This window comes from Herpailurus yagouaroundi, unplaced genomic scaffold (assembly GCF_014898765.1).
Source record: "Herpailurus yagouaroundi ecotype Mexico unplaced genomic scaffold, PumYag 28, whole genome shotgun sequence".
In the NCBI taxonomy this organism is placed as follows: Eukaryota; Metazoa; Chordata; class Mammalia; order Carnivora; family Felidae; genus Herpailurus; species Herpailurus yagouaroundi.
In genome coordinates this window covers 42,009,564-42,024,455 of record NW_024412376.1, presented here as the reverse complement: position 1 = coordinate 42,024,455, position 14,892 = coordinate 42,009,564, and the positions used below count along the sequence as shown (strand labels likewise).

Below are 14,892 nucleotides of genomic sequence, written 5' to 3'. Positions count from 1 at the left end.
AGTCAAGCCACCTGGTACCGAACTGTACTTTTACGTACTGAAGCCTTTAGGGACTACTGGGGTAAAGGGGCAGTGGGATGCTGTCCCTAAACTACTGTGACTTTTTAATTTCATACGTTTATGTTATAAACTATTTCTGCTTCTCCCCTATCTGGCTGTCAGCTGTCAGTTTTTGTTGATCACTGTGCTTCTAGAGCAGTGGTTCCCCAAGTTTGGTTGATGGAACAACACTATCAGCATCACCTAGAAACTCATGAGCAATGCAAATGCTAGGTATCAACTGTACTTCAATAAAAAAATAAAAGAAATAAAATAATAAAAAAAAGAAATGTAAATTCTCAGGCCTCATCTCAGACCTACTGAATCAAAAAGCTCTGGGAATAGAGCCCAGCAATCTGGTTTAACAAGCCCTCCAGGTAATTCTGATGCTTTGAAAGCTTGAGAACCACTACACTAAGCAATGATTCTCAAACTTGGCTGTACATTGGAATCACCTGGGAGCTTTAAAAACTACTGAGGCTTGTGTCCCAACCCCAATGATTCTGGCTTATTGGTCTATAATATGGTTTTCAACCTCAGCACTATAGGCATTGCGTGCTGGATAATGATTCACTGGGGAGGCCTATTCTCTACCAGCTAGATGTTAGTAGCCTCTGTCCTCCAACACAATTGTAATTACCAAAAATGTCCAGAAATTGCCAAATGTCCTCTCGGGGCCAAATTGCCTCAAGATGAGAAGTACTAGTCTAGGGGCATGGCCCAGGTACTGGGATTCTTAAAAGCTCCCTAAATCATTCTAATGTACAGGCAAGACTGAGAACTATTACTCTGGAGAGTTCCCAGTAGTGAGGAGCTCTGGATGTGCAGTGGACTAAGGAACAATAAAAGCTAAACTTTATAGCATTGAGTATAAAGAAAGAATAAATCAACCTGCAGTGAAGAGTCCAGCAGTTTGCCTGTAAGTAAAGTACATGAGCTCTAGGGCATAAATTTCACATCAACCAATGGGCTTCTTACATTTTTGCTTACTTTCCGTTTGTTATGTTCCAGAAAACTGACATAAACAGGTACATTGCACATAACTAAAACATCCCAACACAGTAGACATTGCTTTGTACTAAATATAGTGGTGGACAGAGATCCTGCTTTTGGATCTAGTCGTTCTACAAACAGGGTGCTTATGAGCATACCTTGTGGTACAAGTCCTTAGGTAAATCTGGTTTTGACGGGCTAAAAATGCAGCCTGTCAATTTTATATTGACTTTGACATAATCCAAATCAACCACACACATACATACGTATACATTCATATTCAATGTATACATTCATTTCTGCCATTTTAGAGGTATTTGAGTTTTCAGGTGATGATCAGGGACTTTAACAACATATATTTCAACTGTAGAAAATCCCCCAGGCTAGAATCAAGGAAAGGATCCTTCAGTAAAATCCATACCCAGCAGATTGCCCTCTGCTCCTTCAGCGATTGTTCTGTGGTGTTCCTCTGTATCCTCTTGAGAATGAGATTAGACCATGGGACGCACATCATGTTCAAGTGTCTGCTCTGTGGCTCTTATCAGGCTGGATAGTCTCATCACAGCCCAGACCGAGAGGTCTCCAAGCACAGAGTTTCTGGCAGCTCCTGTTTAACCTGAAGTCTTAAATAGAACAGTATTCTCCCACTTCCTCAAACGACTCATTCACAGGTGTGTGGTTTCTTTCAACGTGAGGAATGGAAATACTACACTGGGATGCTGATAAACAACTTTTAAGTAGAAAGTAAATTACAAGATGGATGTATTTTCAGGGCAAAAGTGGTAGTAATTTAAAAATATGAAAATATTGGCTTCAGTTAATGAGTTGGGATTATTAATTCATTCAACACCTACTATGTGCTAGGACCTGTGTGATGTCCTTGGAAGTTATAAATATGAGGGCTACATAATAGCATAGGCCCTTATATGGCAAAAATAAGCTATGACTGCCCCAAGGTGCCCAGTTAACCCTTGAACCAATCTAATTTGTCTCTTTGTCAGACTAGTTTGGTTTTTCTTTCAATGAAGTGATAGTAGCTTGTTAACATTAATGAAATCAACCAGTTCTTTTGCTCTATAAGATTTATCTTATACAGTTGCCTATCTTTTCCTATCCTAGTCTAAATTCTTTCATGGATATGCTTTTAAAAATCCAAACCTTTTAATTAGACAATAGAACTGCTTACCAAAAAAGTAGGCAAAAAAGATCATAAAAGAATGTTAAAAGGTATTATTTCCATATGTTCCCACTTTTTTTTTTAAGGGCATAGGAAGTTTTCTGGAAGAAAACACACTTAATAATTAACAATGGATGCCTTTGGGCAGGGATTTTAGCGGCCTTGATTTTAAGGGAGACATGCTTTTCATTACATGTTTTTATACAGCTTTTTACCATTTTAAATCTTGTGTTTTTAATTTTAAATGCTAGTAAATAACAGAAAGGATGCATTCCCAGCAGTCTTTCAGAAGTTCCAAAATATCTCTTCTAAATAAGAGAAAAATAGGTGAGCTACACTCTATGCCTCTTTGATTCCCTCTTTTTTTTTTCTTTTTTTGTATATGCTTTATTGCTAAAACAGAGTGAGCTGAGACTTGGAATGTAAAATTACCCCCACACTAGTTCCATGAAGAAAGAGATTAATAAGCAGAACCTGTTTGAGACCGGGTAGTTAATGGGGGCCTCTTTGAGGAAGCCACCTTTAATCAGAAAAGGAAGAAGTTGCCGCAGGCAGTCTAATTTCCCCTGGCTACATTAGGACAGTTACTTTCCATACATTCTTTCAGAATGAAGTGGATATAGGTTTTAGAAGTCTCCTTGTGATTGTCCGGAAATTTCCTCCAATGATTTCTTTCATTTCCCTTTGTCTTTAATTCCCAAGAAGAATCAAGGTCCACTCCAGGAGAAAAGAAAAGATAACAACATACATAACAAAGCATCTCCTTATGTCAAAGAAAGACAATTCTATGATCTCTTTGGTGCCCACCAATTCTATAGTATCTTTCCCTTCAGTCCTTCCTCTGTATCTACCCCCATCTGGCAAGCATGAAAAAGGAAAAAACTCAAGGGCCAGAAAGAATACATGCTCAGTTGTGTTTTTTTCTGAATCATTTTTCTTAGCACTTGTCATTTATTCCCTCACAGGACCTCAGAGTCTCCCTTGTTAAGCAAGAAACATCCTTTTCTCTGATTATTGGATGTGTGAATTGGGAAATCCATCTATGTGGATTTCAGGATCCTCTGTTTCTGAAATGAACCAACTGTAACAGCTAAATTACTCCAAAGCATATCCTATAACAATCCCTACACATTTCATTTACATCTCTGTAATACTTCAGTGGAGAATTACACTTGTAGGACAAAATACTAAACTCTATAAAAAGTAGTTTTCAGGTTTTCTTTTCTTTATAGGGGAAGAGTCATCTCAGAAATAGTGTTTTGTGTCTTGCATCAGCATTAACCAGCAGTCAGCAATGGTATAATATTTGTTAGCTTCATGAAAACTGTCAGAGTTTAGGGCAATGTTTCTGTGAAGAGCCCATCAATTGTTCTTGGACAAAAAGTGTATGTGGAAATTCTAAGAAGACACCCACCAAGACTGATCAGAATGCAAGGAAAAAGAGATGAGAGACAAAGTTGGATTAAGGACAAGGTCCTTTCAGCAAACTATTCAAAAGAAAAGGAAATGTGTTTTAAGTGTTTAAGAGAGAATTTCTGGAATAAGTCATACAAGGTCTTAGCCATAAAAATAGGATTTTAGGGGTGCTTCGGTGGCTCAGTCTGTTGAGTGTCCTACTGTCACTTTCAACTCAGGTCATGATCCCAGGGTCGGGAGATCATGCTCTGTGTCTGGCTCTGTGCTGAGTGTGGAGCCTGCTTGCGATTCTCTCTCTCCCCCTGCCCCTCCCCCGCACTCATGCTTGCGTGCATGTGCTCTTGAAGAAGAAAAAGAAGAAGAAGAAGAAGAAGAAGAAGAAGAAGAAGAAGAAGAGGAAGAAGATTTTAGAGTGCCCTATATTACTAAATTCAAAATGAGTATCATGTTAATGGCCACATTGACCATGAAATTAAGCCTTACATAGTCTTTTAGAAATGACAGAACAGAAATTCAAAGCTCAACTCAGAGTTACTAAGGCAATAAGTACTTTGCAAAAAAAAAGAGAAAAAAGCCCCATTTATCAAGTTAGTAGGATAGTGTTTCCTAATGAGTGGAGTAGGTTTCAATTCTGAGTTACTAAGCAAAAATTAGAAGGGAAATCAATACCATTTTTACTCTTGAAAAGACATCAAGTATTCAGCAGGGACTTCCCTTTTAGGTAGCTGAGCTATTATTCAAGCCCATGCTTTGGGTATAATGCCTAATTAGATAAATATCAGCAACTCACAGGGGACTTTATATTATTGCTACTTACCGCAGCCACTAGAGGGTATCCATCCTTTCCTTCCAACAAAGGTTTTAAATTGTCAACATAGAATAGATTTGCCTGCAAATGCCACAAACAGATCACAGTAACCACCTTTCTCCATATGATAAAGGGAAGTTTAAGCCTAAATAAAGAAAGGCCACATGTGACACACTTAGTGAAACAGAATCAGCCCTGTAAGCTAAATTCAAAATGACTTTAGGGTGTTAACCAGCTAACAAGTCAGTGCATCCTAAACCACTTCCTTCTCCCAGGATTCTCCATAACCTCTCATTCAGAGCCTTTGCTGCTTGTCTGGAGATAACATAATCTTCCAGCGCTGCTACTTGAAAACAAGCTTTACTCACGGTTTAATAAAAATAGGTAAGAAATGACTGCCTGCTTCTCATTCAAGCTGTCACCCAAACCCTAACCTTTTGCTACTCTTTGAAAAGTAGGCAGTATGACTACTTCACATAAGATCAAAGGTTCATCTCTTCTATTATTGTATTTATCATTCTCAACATTTTCCCAGATTAAAAAAATGCTACGGCTTTAAAATATTTTTTTTAATTATAATAATACTCTATCGCTGCCATGCTAACTGGAAAGCATAATGAATAATGAAATTTAGACGTTTGGAAGATCATTAGATATGTAAGTGTCCATGTATTCCATGCCAGCTCTGTCATTTCTTACCGTGGTGTCTCCTTTTTTCAGCTGCTGGCTGGGCGCTGGCCTTTTGATCACAATGACTTTGGCGTATTTCTTTGCAAGCTGTTCCCCTTTTTGCAGAAGTCCTCGGTGGGGATCACCGTCCTCAATCTCTGCGCTCTCAGTGTTGACAGGTAATGTGGTTCTTGCCCTCTACTCTTGTTACATTTAGAAAAACATTTTCTCAAAAAGAAGACAAAAAGCCTTGAGAGTTGGTGGCCAGGACAGTTGTTAATTAAAATATCAATAATTAAAGTGAATTAAAATATCAACAATCTTGCCCTACTGTTGAGAATTGCTTTACACATTTGCTGGTTATTAGCCATCTTTAGTGCAGGGGATTTGTATTTAGAGCATTTTGCCAGTTATAGCTATTTGGTACCCTATGGCAACAAAGGAAAAATGAACATATTAGATGGAAGGAACTTTGGAAAAGGAGATTTTTGGACATGCAAATCCTATATTTTCAATGGTAGATTTCTCATTAGAAAAAAGAAGATACCATTCGATTATATTTATAATGCTTAATTACTTGAGCTGAGTGGTGAGTACATAATACTGTTTTATTCTTCTTCTGTGTTTCTTTGAATGCCTGAAATGTTTCATAATTTTTTAATGTTATTTTTTAATGTTTATTCATTTTTGAAAGACAGAGAGAGACAGAGCACAAGCAGGGGTGGGGCAGAGAGAGAGGGGACACAGAATCTGAAGCAGGCTCCAGGCTCTGAGCTGTCAGCACAGAGCCTAATGTGGGGCTCGAACCCACGTGAGATCATGACATGAGTCGAAGTCAGACACCTAACCGAATGAGCCACCCAGGTGCCCCTGGAATGTTTCATAATTTTTTTAAAAAGGGCAACAACAGAAGCACCCCTTGATCAGATTCTGAAAAACCCATCAAGTATATCTTTCTGGAATTCTCCTCAAACATGGATGTTAAGACTTCTCTAAAGGAGTACTTCTAGATGGGATTTTCTTTACCGTCTAATTTTCATAGCAGGATCTATAAAAAGTGATGTTAGGAACTTTATAATACATTCTATGGAGTCCTTTTATATTGAATATTATCCTATGCAAATGTTCTTTAATGACCTATTTAATTTAGAAGAGGTTTCTATTTTTTCTGTCTCACACTCTGGTAATAATTCTATCAGAGCACCTGAGTCCCATCATTATAGACATAAAAGACTCACTTTATTAAAGAACATTTAAGTTTTTACAGATATCCTGTTATTTGTCATTTGCAATTAATTTCGGGGACCAAATTGTTATTGATAAAACATAAAAAATACTCGTTCCATTAGGAGTTGAAAATTATAATGGTATTCTTATTATAAATTTAAGCCTGTAATAACTGTGAAACACAAACCAAAATGTTTAGTAGTGTTATTAAAAATAAATGTATTGCGGGGTGCCTGGGTGGCTCAGTCGGTTAAGCGTCCAACTTCTGCTCAGGTCATGATCTCGCAGTTCATGGGTTCGAGCCCCATGTGGGGCTCTGCGCTGATAGCTCAGAGCCTGGAGCCTGCTTTGGATTCTGTGTCTCCCTCTCTCTCTCTCTCTGACCCTCCCCTGCTTGTGCTCTGTCTGTCTAAAATAAATAAATATTAAAATTAAATAAATAAATAAATAAATATAAATGTCTTGCAAAAAAATGTAATGCTGAAATTAAAACACAAAAAATTCTTTTAGTAGTTTAAAACATAGTGATGTGTTTGACAAAAATGCTGCTACAGCAATGGTAAACACAAAGATCAGAGATCACTTCTCCCTTATTAGTAGGATTCTCAGTAATTTCTAAGAAAACCTGAGGTCTATGTAGTTTTCTTCTGCATCATATCAGACATTAAGGGCTGCAGTATTAAAACATTTACACGGTGCAGGTGGCCACTGTATCACTTCCACCTGACTAAATAATAGACTGTGTTACTTGTGGCCATCTCCTAAAAAGTTGAGTAAGCATTTATAATCTGGATTTTATTCACTAATGAATTCTCACTCTGCTGCTCCTACCCTAGCATTCCACTAACATCATTTTCCTCTTATATCCAAAGTGTCGTACTTTCTAAAAATTAAAGCATTTAAATTGTATATGTGACATGACTAATGTAAGATTTTTCTTGTATTTGCCAAGTTGTACATTTAGAGATATAGCTATATAGTCTTATTACAATATTCAATTAAATTTTTAATTATAATATAACTCTAAAATCCACATGGGGCAAAGATATAAGAAAATAATCATGATAGTTTAAAAAACAATTATGTTTCCTACGTACATACTCTTCCTATATAATAGTGTTAAATGTTATAAAGCTACAGTATTTAAAGCAGTGTGGCACGTGTATATAAATATACTGAGAAATAAATGGGAAAGCCAGAAACAGGTGTTACAGTGTATGAGAACATAATACAGGCCGAAATCACTTTTGTAATGGAGAAAGGAAAGATCATCAATAAACAGTGCTATTTAGTCATCTGAGGGAAAAAGCATGTTAAAGTCTTATCTTGTTATTGTATGTCAATAATAATATTTATAATAATTACCACTTGTTGAGTACTAGTATGTACTGGGCCCTGCTAAAAATACAGAAATTAGTTTACTTAATCCTTACAACACCACCTTGTGATAGTACTGTAATTATCCTCATTTTATAGGTGAGGAGTCTGAGGTTGAAAGAGGTTAACGAAGGCCATTTGGCTACCAAATGTTGGAGGCAGTAATCAAATATAAGTGGTCTGCCTTTTTACCACTATGCTTCAGCATGTAAAAACTCAAGCCATATAGAAGAAAATAGACTAATATCTTTTTGATCACTGGAAAAGGAGGGCTTTGGAACTTAAAAAAGATGGCATAAATTCTGAATATAATTATTAAAAGGATTTCAGGAGATAAAGTTTGAAAATATGAATATCAAACATTCATAAATTTAAAAAACAAATATAGCAATAAGCTGGGGGAAATATTTGCAGCAAATACTTGTAGCAAAAGCTACAACATGTTAATATTCTTGGTAATTAAAGAGGCCATACAGATAGTCATTAAAATCATAAGACTTCCATATAAAAAGAGCACAAATATAAAAATACCAATGAAGAAGTTTGAATGATTAATTAGCATATGAATAATGTTCATGTAATCAAAGAAATTCTAATTAAGAACATGTTTCTTAATATCTGGTGGGAGTAGAGATTTAAACACCCCTTCAGGGGGGCACCTGGGTGGCTTAGTTGGTTGGGTGTCCAACTTGGACTCAGGTCATGATCTCATGGTTCGTGGGTTTGAGCCCCATGTCGGGCTCTGTGCTGACAGCTTAGAGCCTGGAGCCTGTTTTAGATTTTGTGTCTCCCTCTCTCTCTCTCTCTCTCTCTCTCTCTCTCTCTCTGCCCCTCCCCTGCTCATGCTCTGTCTCTCTCTCTCTCTCTCTCTCTCTCAAAAATAAATAAACATTAAAAAAATAAAATAAAATAAACAGCCCTTCAGGAAGATAAAAATCCTGTATACACTTTTGCCTTCTGACCTGGTAATTACAATTTTTAGGATTGATTCTGAGAAAACATTCCAAACAGAGAATTCATGCACAAAAATTTTCTTTACAATATTATTTACAGCAAAATACAGGAATCTTATTGTTCCATGTTAGGCCAATGGAAAGGAGGTCATATATAATTGACATGTACAGGTATATGAATATAAAATTCCTTAAAGGAAACATGATAAATATTATTAGTAGTTATATCTAGGGATGGGGGATAGGTTTTTGTAATGTTCTTCTATGAGTAGGAAAAAAATCTGAAAGTTTATTTACTTCTATTACCTATTACCCATTTTCCTTATTTATTCTATGCCATTTTATGCATTTTATTTTTTCTCATTTATGCAGCTCATTCCTATGACTGGTGTTCTATATCAAGACTAATTTTCTATGGGCAGGCAGCTCTAAAACACAAGCACATATGGGCACATAAACATGAACACAGAAGTTTGTATACATGGAGAAACACATGTATATACCCAGCCCAGAGCCTCTTCCATCCCTATTGTTGCCTTTACAAAAACACCATCATATTTGGGAAAAATAGCATTTTATCTCAAAATTAAACTTTGTCTCAAAGGCTTTAAAAACCAGGATGATAATGAGTGTTAGGAAAGAGGAATTTAGCATCGTAAAAGAAAACTACACCTCTGAGGAAACATCTAACTAAAAGCCAAAGCTAGATAAGATTAGCATATTACAAAAAAGAATGAGAAATAAAATGAAGACAAGGAGAATTCTTGTTTCCTATAAATAATAAAAATGTTTGAGATATCTAAGTATAATCCCCTGATAAGCATTAATAAAAGAAGAAGCCCAAAGAGAGGAAAGAACTAATCATCAGCGAAATGCAAATCAAAACCACAATGAGCTATCACCTCACACCTACCAGAAGGACTAGTGTCAAAAAGACAAGAAACAGTAAGTGTTGGTGAGACTGCAGAGAAAAAGGAACGCTTTTGCACTGTTGGTGGGAATGTAAATTGGTGCAGCCCCTCTGGAAAACAAAATTGAAATTCCTCAAAAAACTAAAAACAGAATTACTGTATGATCTAGCTATTCCAGTTCTGAGTATTTATCCAAAGAAAATGAAAACACTAATTTGAAAAGATACATGCACCCCTATTTTATTGCAGCGCTATTCACAATAGCCAAGATGTGGAAACGATTCAAGTGTCTATCCATGGATGAATGGATAAAGATGTGGTATATATAAACAATGGAATATTAGTCAGCCATAAAAAAGGATGGATCTTGCCATTTGTGACAACATGGGTGGACTTTGAGGGCATTATGCTAAGTGAAAAAAGTGAGACAGAAAGACAAATACTTATGATCTCATATATATATGGAATCTAAAAAACAAAACCAGCAAAACAGAAAAAAATGAGCTTAGAGATACAGAGAACAAATTGGTGATTGCCAATGGGCAGTAGGGGTGAGGGTGAAATGGGTGCAGAGGGTCCAAATTATTTCATAACTTCCAGTTATAAAAGAAATAAGTCATGGGGATGTGATGTACAGCATGATGACTGTAGTTAATACTGTGATGCATATTTGGACTTTGCTAAGGGAGAAAATCTCAAAAGTCCTCATCATACACACACACAATCCTATAACTGTGTGTGGCGATAGATGTTAATTAGACTTATTGTGGTGATCATTTCACAATTTATACAAATATTGCATCATTATGTTGCATACCTGAAACTAATATAATGTTTTATGTCAATTATACCTCCGTAGAAATAAATAAATGTTTCACTGTCATCCTTGTGATTTATTTCCTTGTTACAAAATTTAGAGTCTTTTTCTGAATAGTGTTATGTGGCATGGTTTAGTGGTCCCTTTTATATTTTATGTAAGTCTATGTCATCAGTTTTTTGTTGATGAAAATATTGTAAGGTACTTATCCCCTAGTGACATATTGTATAATAAATTATCCTAGATTGAGAAGCATAATTCATAATTTAGTTCAGCAGGGGCTCAGGCAGGAATGAGGTGATGGACAGACATGATGAATAAGGACTGGCTGCTGTCCCTTAGGAGTCTTCACGCTTGTGAAGATGGCAACCCGGAGACATGAGAGAATGAAATATTTGATGAAGGTATTTAGGCTATGGGATTCCTAAATCACCTAAATCTTCAAAACCCTGCCTTCCTTCCCAAGTTCACATTGTTCTGCCCTCTCTTTCTTCCTTGAGGGAATCTCAGGGAACCATTTTGCACAGCTTCGTTCTCCCCAATAGAAACTCTACCTCTGAAGGGGGTGGACGGGGGGAGGAGAAGGTGTGGGATCACCTCACCTTACCACTTCCTCCCCACTCCCATCTCAGGCATGGAGAAAACTGAAATAAATGTTCCATCACAAATGATCAGTTGTATATCAAATAAAATGTTCTTGGTTAAAAAAAGAAAAAAAAATGACATCAGGCATCTATTTCATTAAGACTTGGGCTCAGTTTCAAATCAAGATCATGAACCATTTAAAATTCCACTCCCACAAAAATCTGCCTTAACCTAGGAGATTTTCCTTGGTAATAAATGCTTTGTTCCCTGGGTCCTTTCTTTATTATTTTTACATTTCATTTGGTACTGACTCTAAGTTTTGGGATCTGAATATAGGGAATCTCTTTTGACATTTCTATTTCAAAAGCTTTCACACTAGAGAATGAATCATTCGCACTTAATTCCAGAAGATAAGATACTATTTGCTTTGAGTCTCGATTTGGTTGCATTATATTCTACTAAAAATAAAAAAAAAATCCTTCTTTAAGAAAATAAAAATAAAACAAGAAGTAAAAAGAGGGAAATTGGAATCTATTACAAAACAATTTACAGTTTGGGAATCCCTGCTTTCCTCTTATGAACTGAATCAAATTTATGGCTCAGGAAGAGTTCCCATTCTTTTCTAAATATATTTTAAATAAAAAATGATGAGAAGAACAACATATTCAAGTTCTGTACAATTTCTTTTTTTTTCTTCTTTGGGAAGACAATATAATAAAGAACGTATTTCACAAGTTGATTTACAGATTTAATAATCTATAATTTACAGATACAGTAAGAAAGGAAATGTTTTCCCACAACAATGAATAATAAAATGAAAACAACTGGATGAGAAAGATACTTGTAACTGATGTTTATGAACAGAAATTTTAGCCCAAAAATATGTACGCAAGAGAGATATTGGTTAATAAAGGCAACAGCTACTTTCTAGTGGAAGCATGGTTAAAGAATATGAATGTATGGTTATGTAAGAAGAACTATATCAAATGTTATTCAAAAGTTAAGCTTCCAGAAGAATTTCAAATTTTGTGAATTAGAGCAACAATGAGGTGTCATCTTAACTATAATTAGTAAAAATAAATCAATTTATTTATTTTATTTTATTATTTTTTTTAATTTACATCCAAATTAGTTAGCGTATGGTGAAACAATGATTTCAGGAGTAGATTCCTGAATGCCCCTTACCCATTTAGCCAATCCCCCATGCCCACAATACCTCGAGCAACCCTCAGTTTGTTCTCCATATTTATGAGTCTCTTCTGTTTTGTCCCCATCCCTGTTTTTATATTATTTTTGTTTCCCTCTGTACAATTTCTTTTTTAAAAAATGTTTATTTATTTTGAGAGAGACAGCAGGCGTGCGAGTAGGGGAGGGGAAGAGAGAGAGAGGGAGAGAGAGAATCCCAACTAGGCTCCACAGAGCCCAACACTGGGCTTTATCCCACAAACTAAGAGATCATGACCTGAGCCAAAAATCAAGAGTCAGATCCTTAACTGACTGAGGTTACCCAGCAGCCCCTGTACGATTTATTACTTTAATCGATTATTCAATGAATACAGAAAACTGAAAGATGGAAGAAAAAAATCTACCTTTCTCACTATCAGCTTTCAATCTGCAGAGGATAAACAAGAGAGTAAGAAGAAGCCCATAACTTGCCCCAGAAAGGATGAGCCTTCATGGTTAATATCAACTATGGACCTGTCTCAGCTCTACCTGTTCACTAATTCCTCTTCAAATCTAGCTCTTACTGATTTTTACTTTGCATCCTTAGTCACTTAAGAAAAATAAAACCAGAATTTCAGAGAAAGACTGAGGAAATTTAGAAACAACTTTGACCCCTCTTCAGATTTATCAGTGAACATTTTTTTTTTAATGCTAAGGTAGTGTACTCATAACACCAGCCATTACCAACAATTAAAATAGGTGTTTTTGTATGCCATAAGTGACAAATTTCAGATGTTACTTTGAGTTTGTTTGAGGGGAAAAAAGAGGGGGCAGGGAAGGGATGAGGGATTCAATGCTGTTCTTTGTAAAGTTAACTGTCTTGTTTAAAGTGGAAGATGACAGGGTCAGACCAGTAAAAGGGTCTGGGTACAGATCCAACTTGTAGTTAAAAATTGCCTGTGGAAGGAGATTGTAAAAAGGTAAAACTCTTTTAACAACGGCTCCAGGAGTGATGTATAATTAGATACCTGGAAAAGTTGCAGAGACCTAGTGATAAGGCAGTTTTGTTTCATAAGCCTCAAACTCAAAAGCCAATGTCAGTTCTTCATCCCAGCATTTTACATAATTGCTCAGTGGTCTCTATGATGTTCCCAAAGGTTTGTCCTAAGTCAAAACATGAAAGTGGTTTTCTGGAAAACCGGTTTTATTTAGACCTTGGACTTGGTTTCTCCTTATTCTTCTGCTGTTCTGATTGTCCTTTGCTGCATGACAATAGGGAAGACATGTAAGAAGAGCCAGAAGAGGGAACCCAGGGACAAGACACAGACAAAGCCAAATGCTGACTATAGAGCATTTGGCTCTATATTTGGGGGTCTGTTCCCCATTGCACATAGTTATTTGTCCTTTTATCTTAATTCTATTGATAAGATCAAGTGACTGGATAATTTTGCTAGCTTATTTTTCTTTTTTTGTTTTGTTTTGTTTTTATTTTTGAGAGAGAGAGACAGAGCACCAACAGGGGAGGGGCAGAGAGAGAGAGGGAGACACAGAATCTGAAGCAGGCTCCAGGCTCTGAGCTGTTGGCACACAGCTTGACATGCGGCTCGAACTCACAGACTGTGAGATCATGACCTGAGCTGAAGTCAGACGCTTAACCGACTGAGCCACCCAAGCAATCCAGATTATTTTTCTTTGATAACAACCTACCTAACAAAACCTACCTAACCTACCTAACAAAACTTAGCAGCTTAAAACAACCACCATTTTATTATTACCTCACCATATGGTGGGGTAGGAATTTGGGCAATTCTTATGCAACTTGTCACTTTGACTGGGGTCTCCTGGTAGATTTCATCTCGTGGCTCAGCTTGTCTCTTGGGTCCAAGATACATGACTAGCCCTTTGGCAAGAACAAATGGAAGTCTGAGCCTAACTCCCTCTCATGTAGTCTAGCACCTCTTACATTCTCTGAGACAGGCCCAGGGCTTCAGGGTGGAGTCGCTGCTCTGCTCGGAAGCCAGGCCTGAAACCCACAAAGCATCCTTCCAGCTCTACTCAGTCAGTCCAAGCAGTCACAGGCCAGCCCAACTGAAAGACTCTGCCGAAGAAGTATGAAAGTACTCACTGCTATATTTTAATCTACCATGCCTGGTTTCTCTTTAGAATTCTTCCTGCTGAGGAGACTATAGATGCTGGAGAGGATGTGGAGAAACGGGAACCCTCTTGCACTGTTGGTGGGAATGCAAACTGGTGCAGCCACTCTGGAAAACAGTGTGGAGGTTCCTCAAAATATTAAAAATAGACCTACCCTATGACCCAGCAGTAGCACTGCTAGGAATTTACCCAAGGGATACAGGAGTACTGATGCATAGGGGCACTTGTACTCCAATGTTTATAGCAGCACTCTCAACAATAGCCAAAATGTGGAAAAAGCTTAAATGTCCATCAACTGATGAATGGATAAAGAAATTGTGGTTTATATACACAATGAAGTACTACATGGCAATGAGAAAGAATGAAATATGGCCCTTTGTAGCAACGTGGATGGAGCTGGAGAGTGTGATGCTAAGTGAAATAAGCCCTACAGAGAAAGACAGATACCATATGTTTTCACTCTTATGTGGATCCTGAGAAACTTAACAGAAACCCATGGGGGAGGGGAAGGAAAAAAAAAAAAAAAAGAGGTTAGAGTGGGAGAGAACCAAAGCAAGAGAGACTCTTAAAAACTGAGAACAAACTGAGGGTTGATGGGGGGT

The 14,892-nt window shown here is 37.0% G+C and overlaps 1 protein-coding gene across 1 annotated transcript in view; it reads left to right on the top strand.

The window, feature by feature from the left end:
- The window catches only part of EDNRA (endothelin receptor type A), a 61,200-nt gene that overhangs the window by 28,136 nt on the left and 18,172 nt on the right, over positions 1–14,892 (top strand). Inside the window, exon 3 of the mRNA XM_040472836.1 lies at positions 5,154–5,281. Coding sequence (XP_040328770.1) covers positions 5,154–5,281 — 128 coding nt within the window. The remainder of the gene's footprint in view (positions 1–5,153; positions 5,282–14,892) is intronic.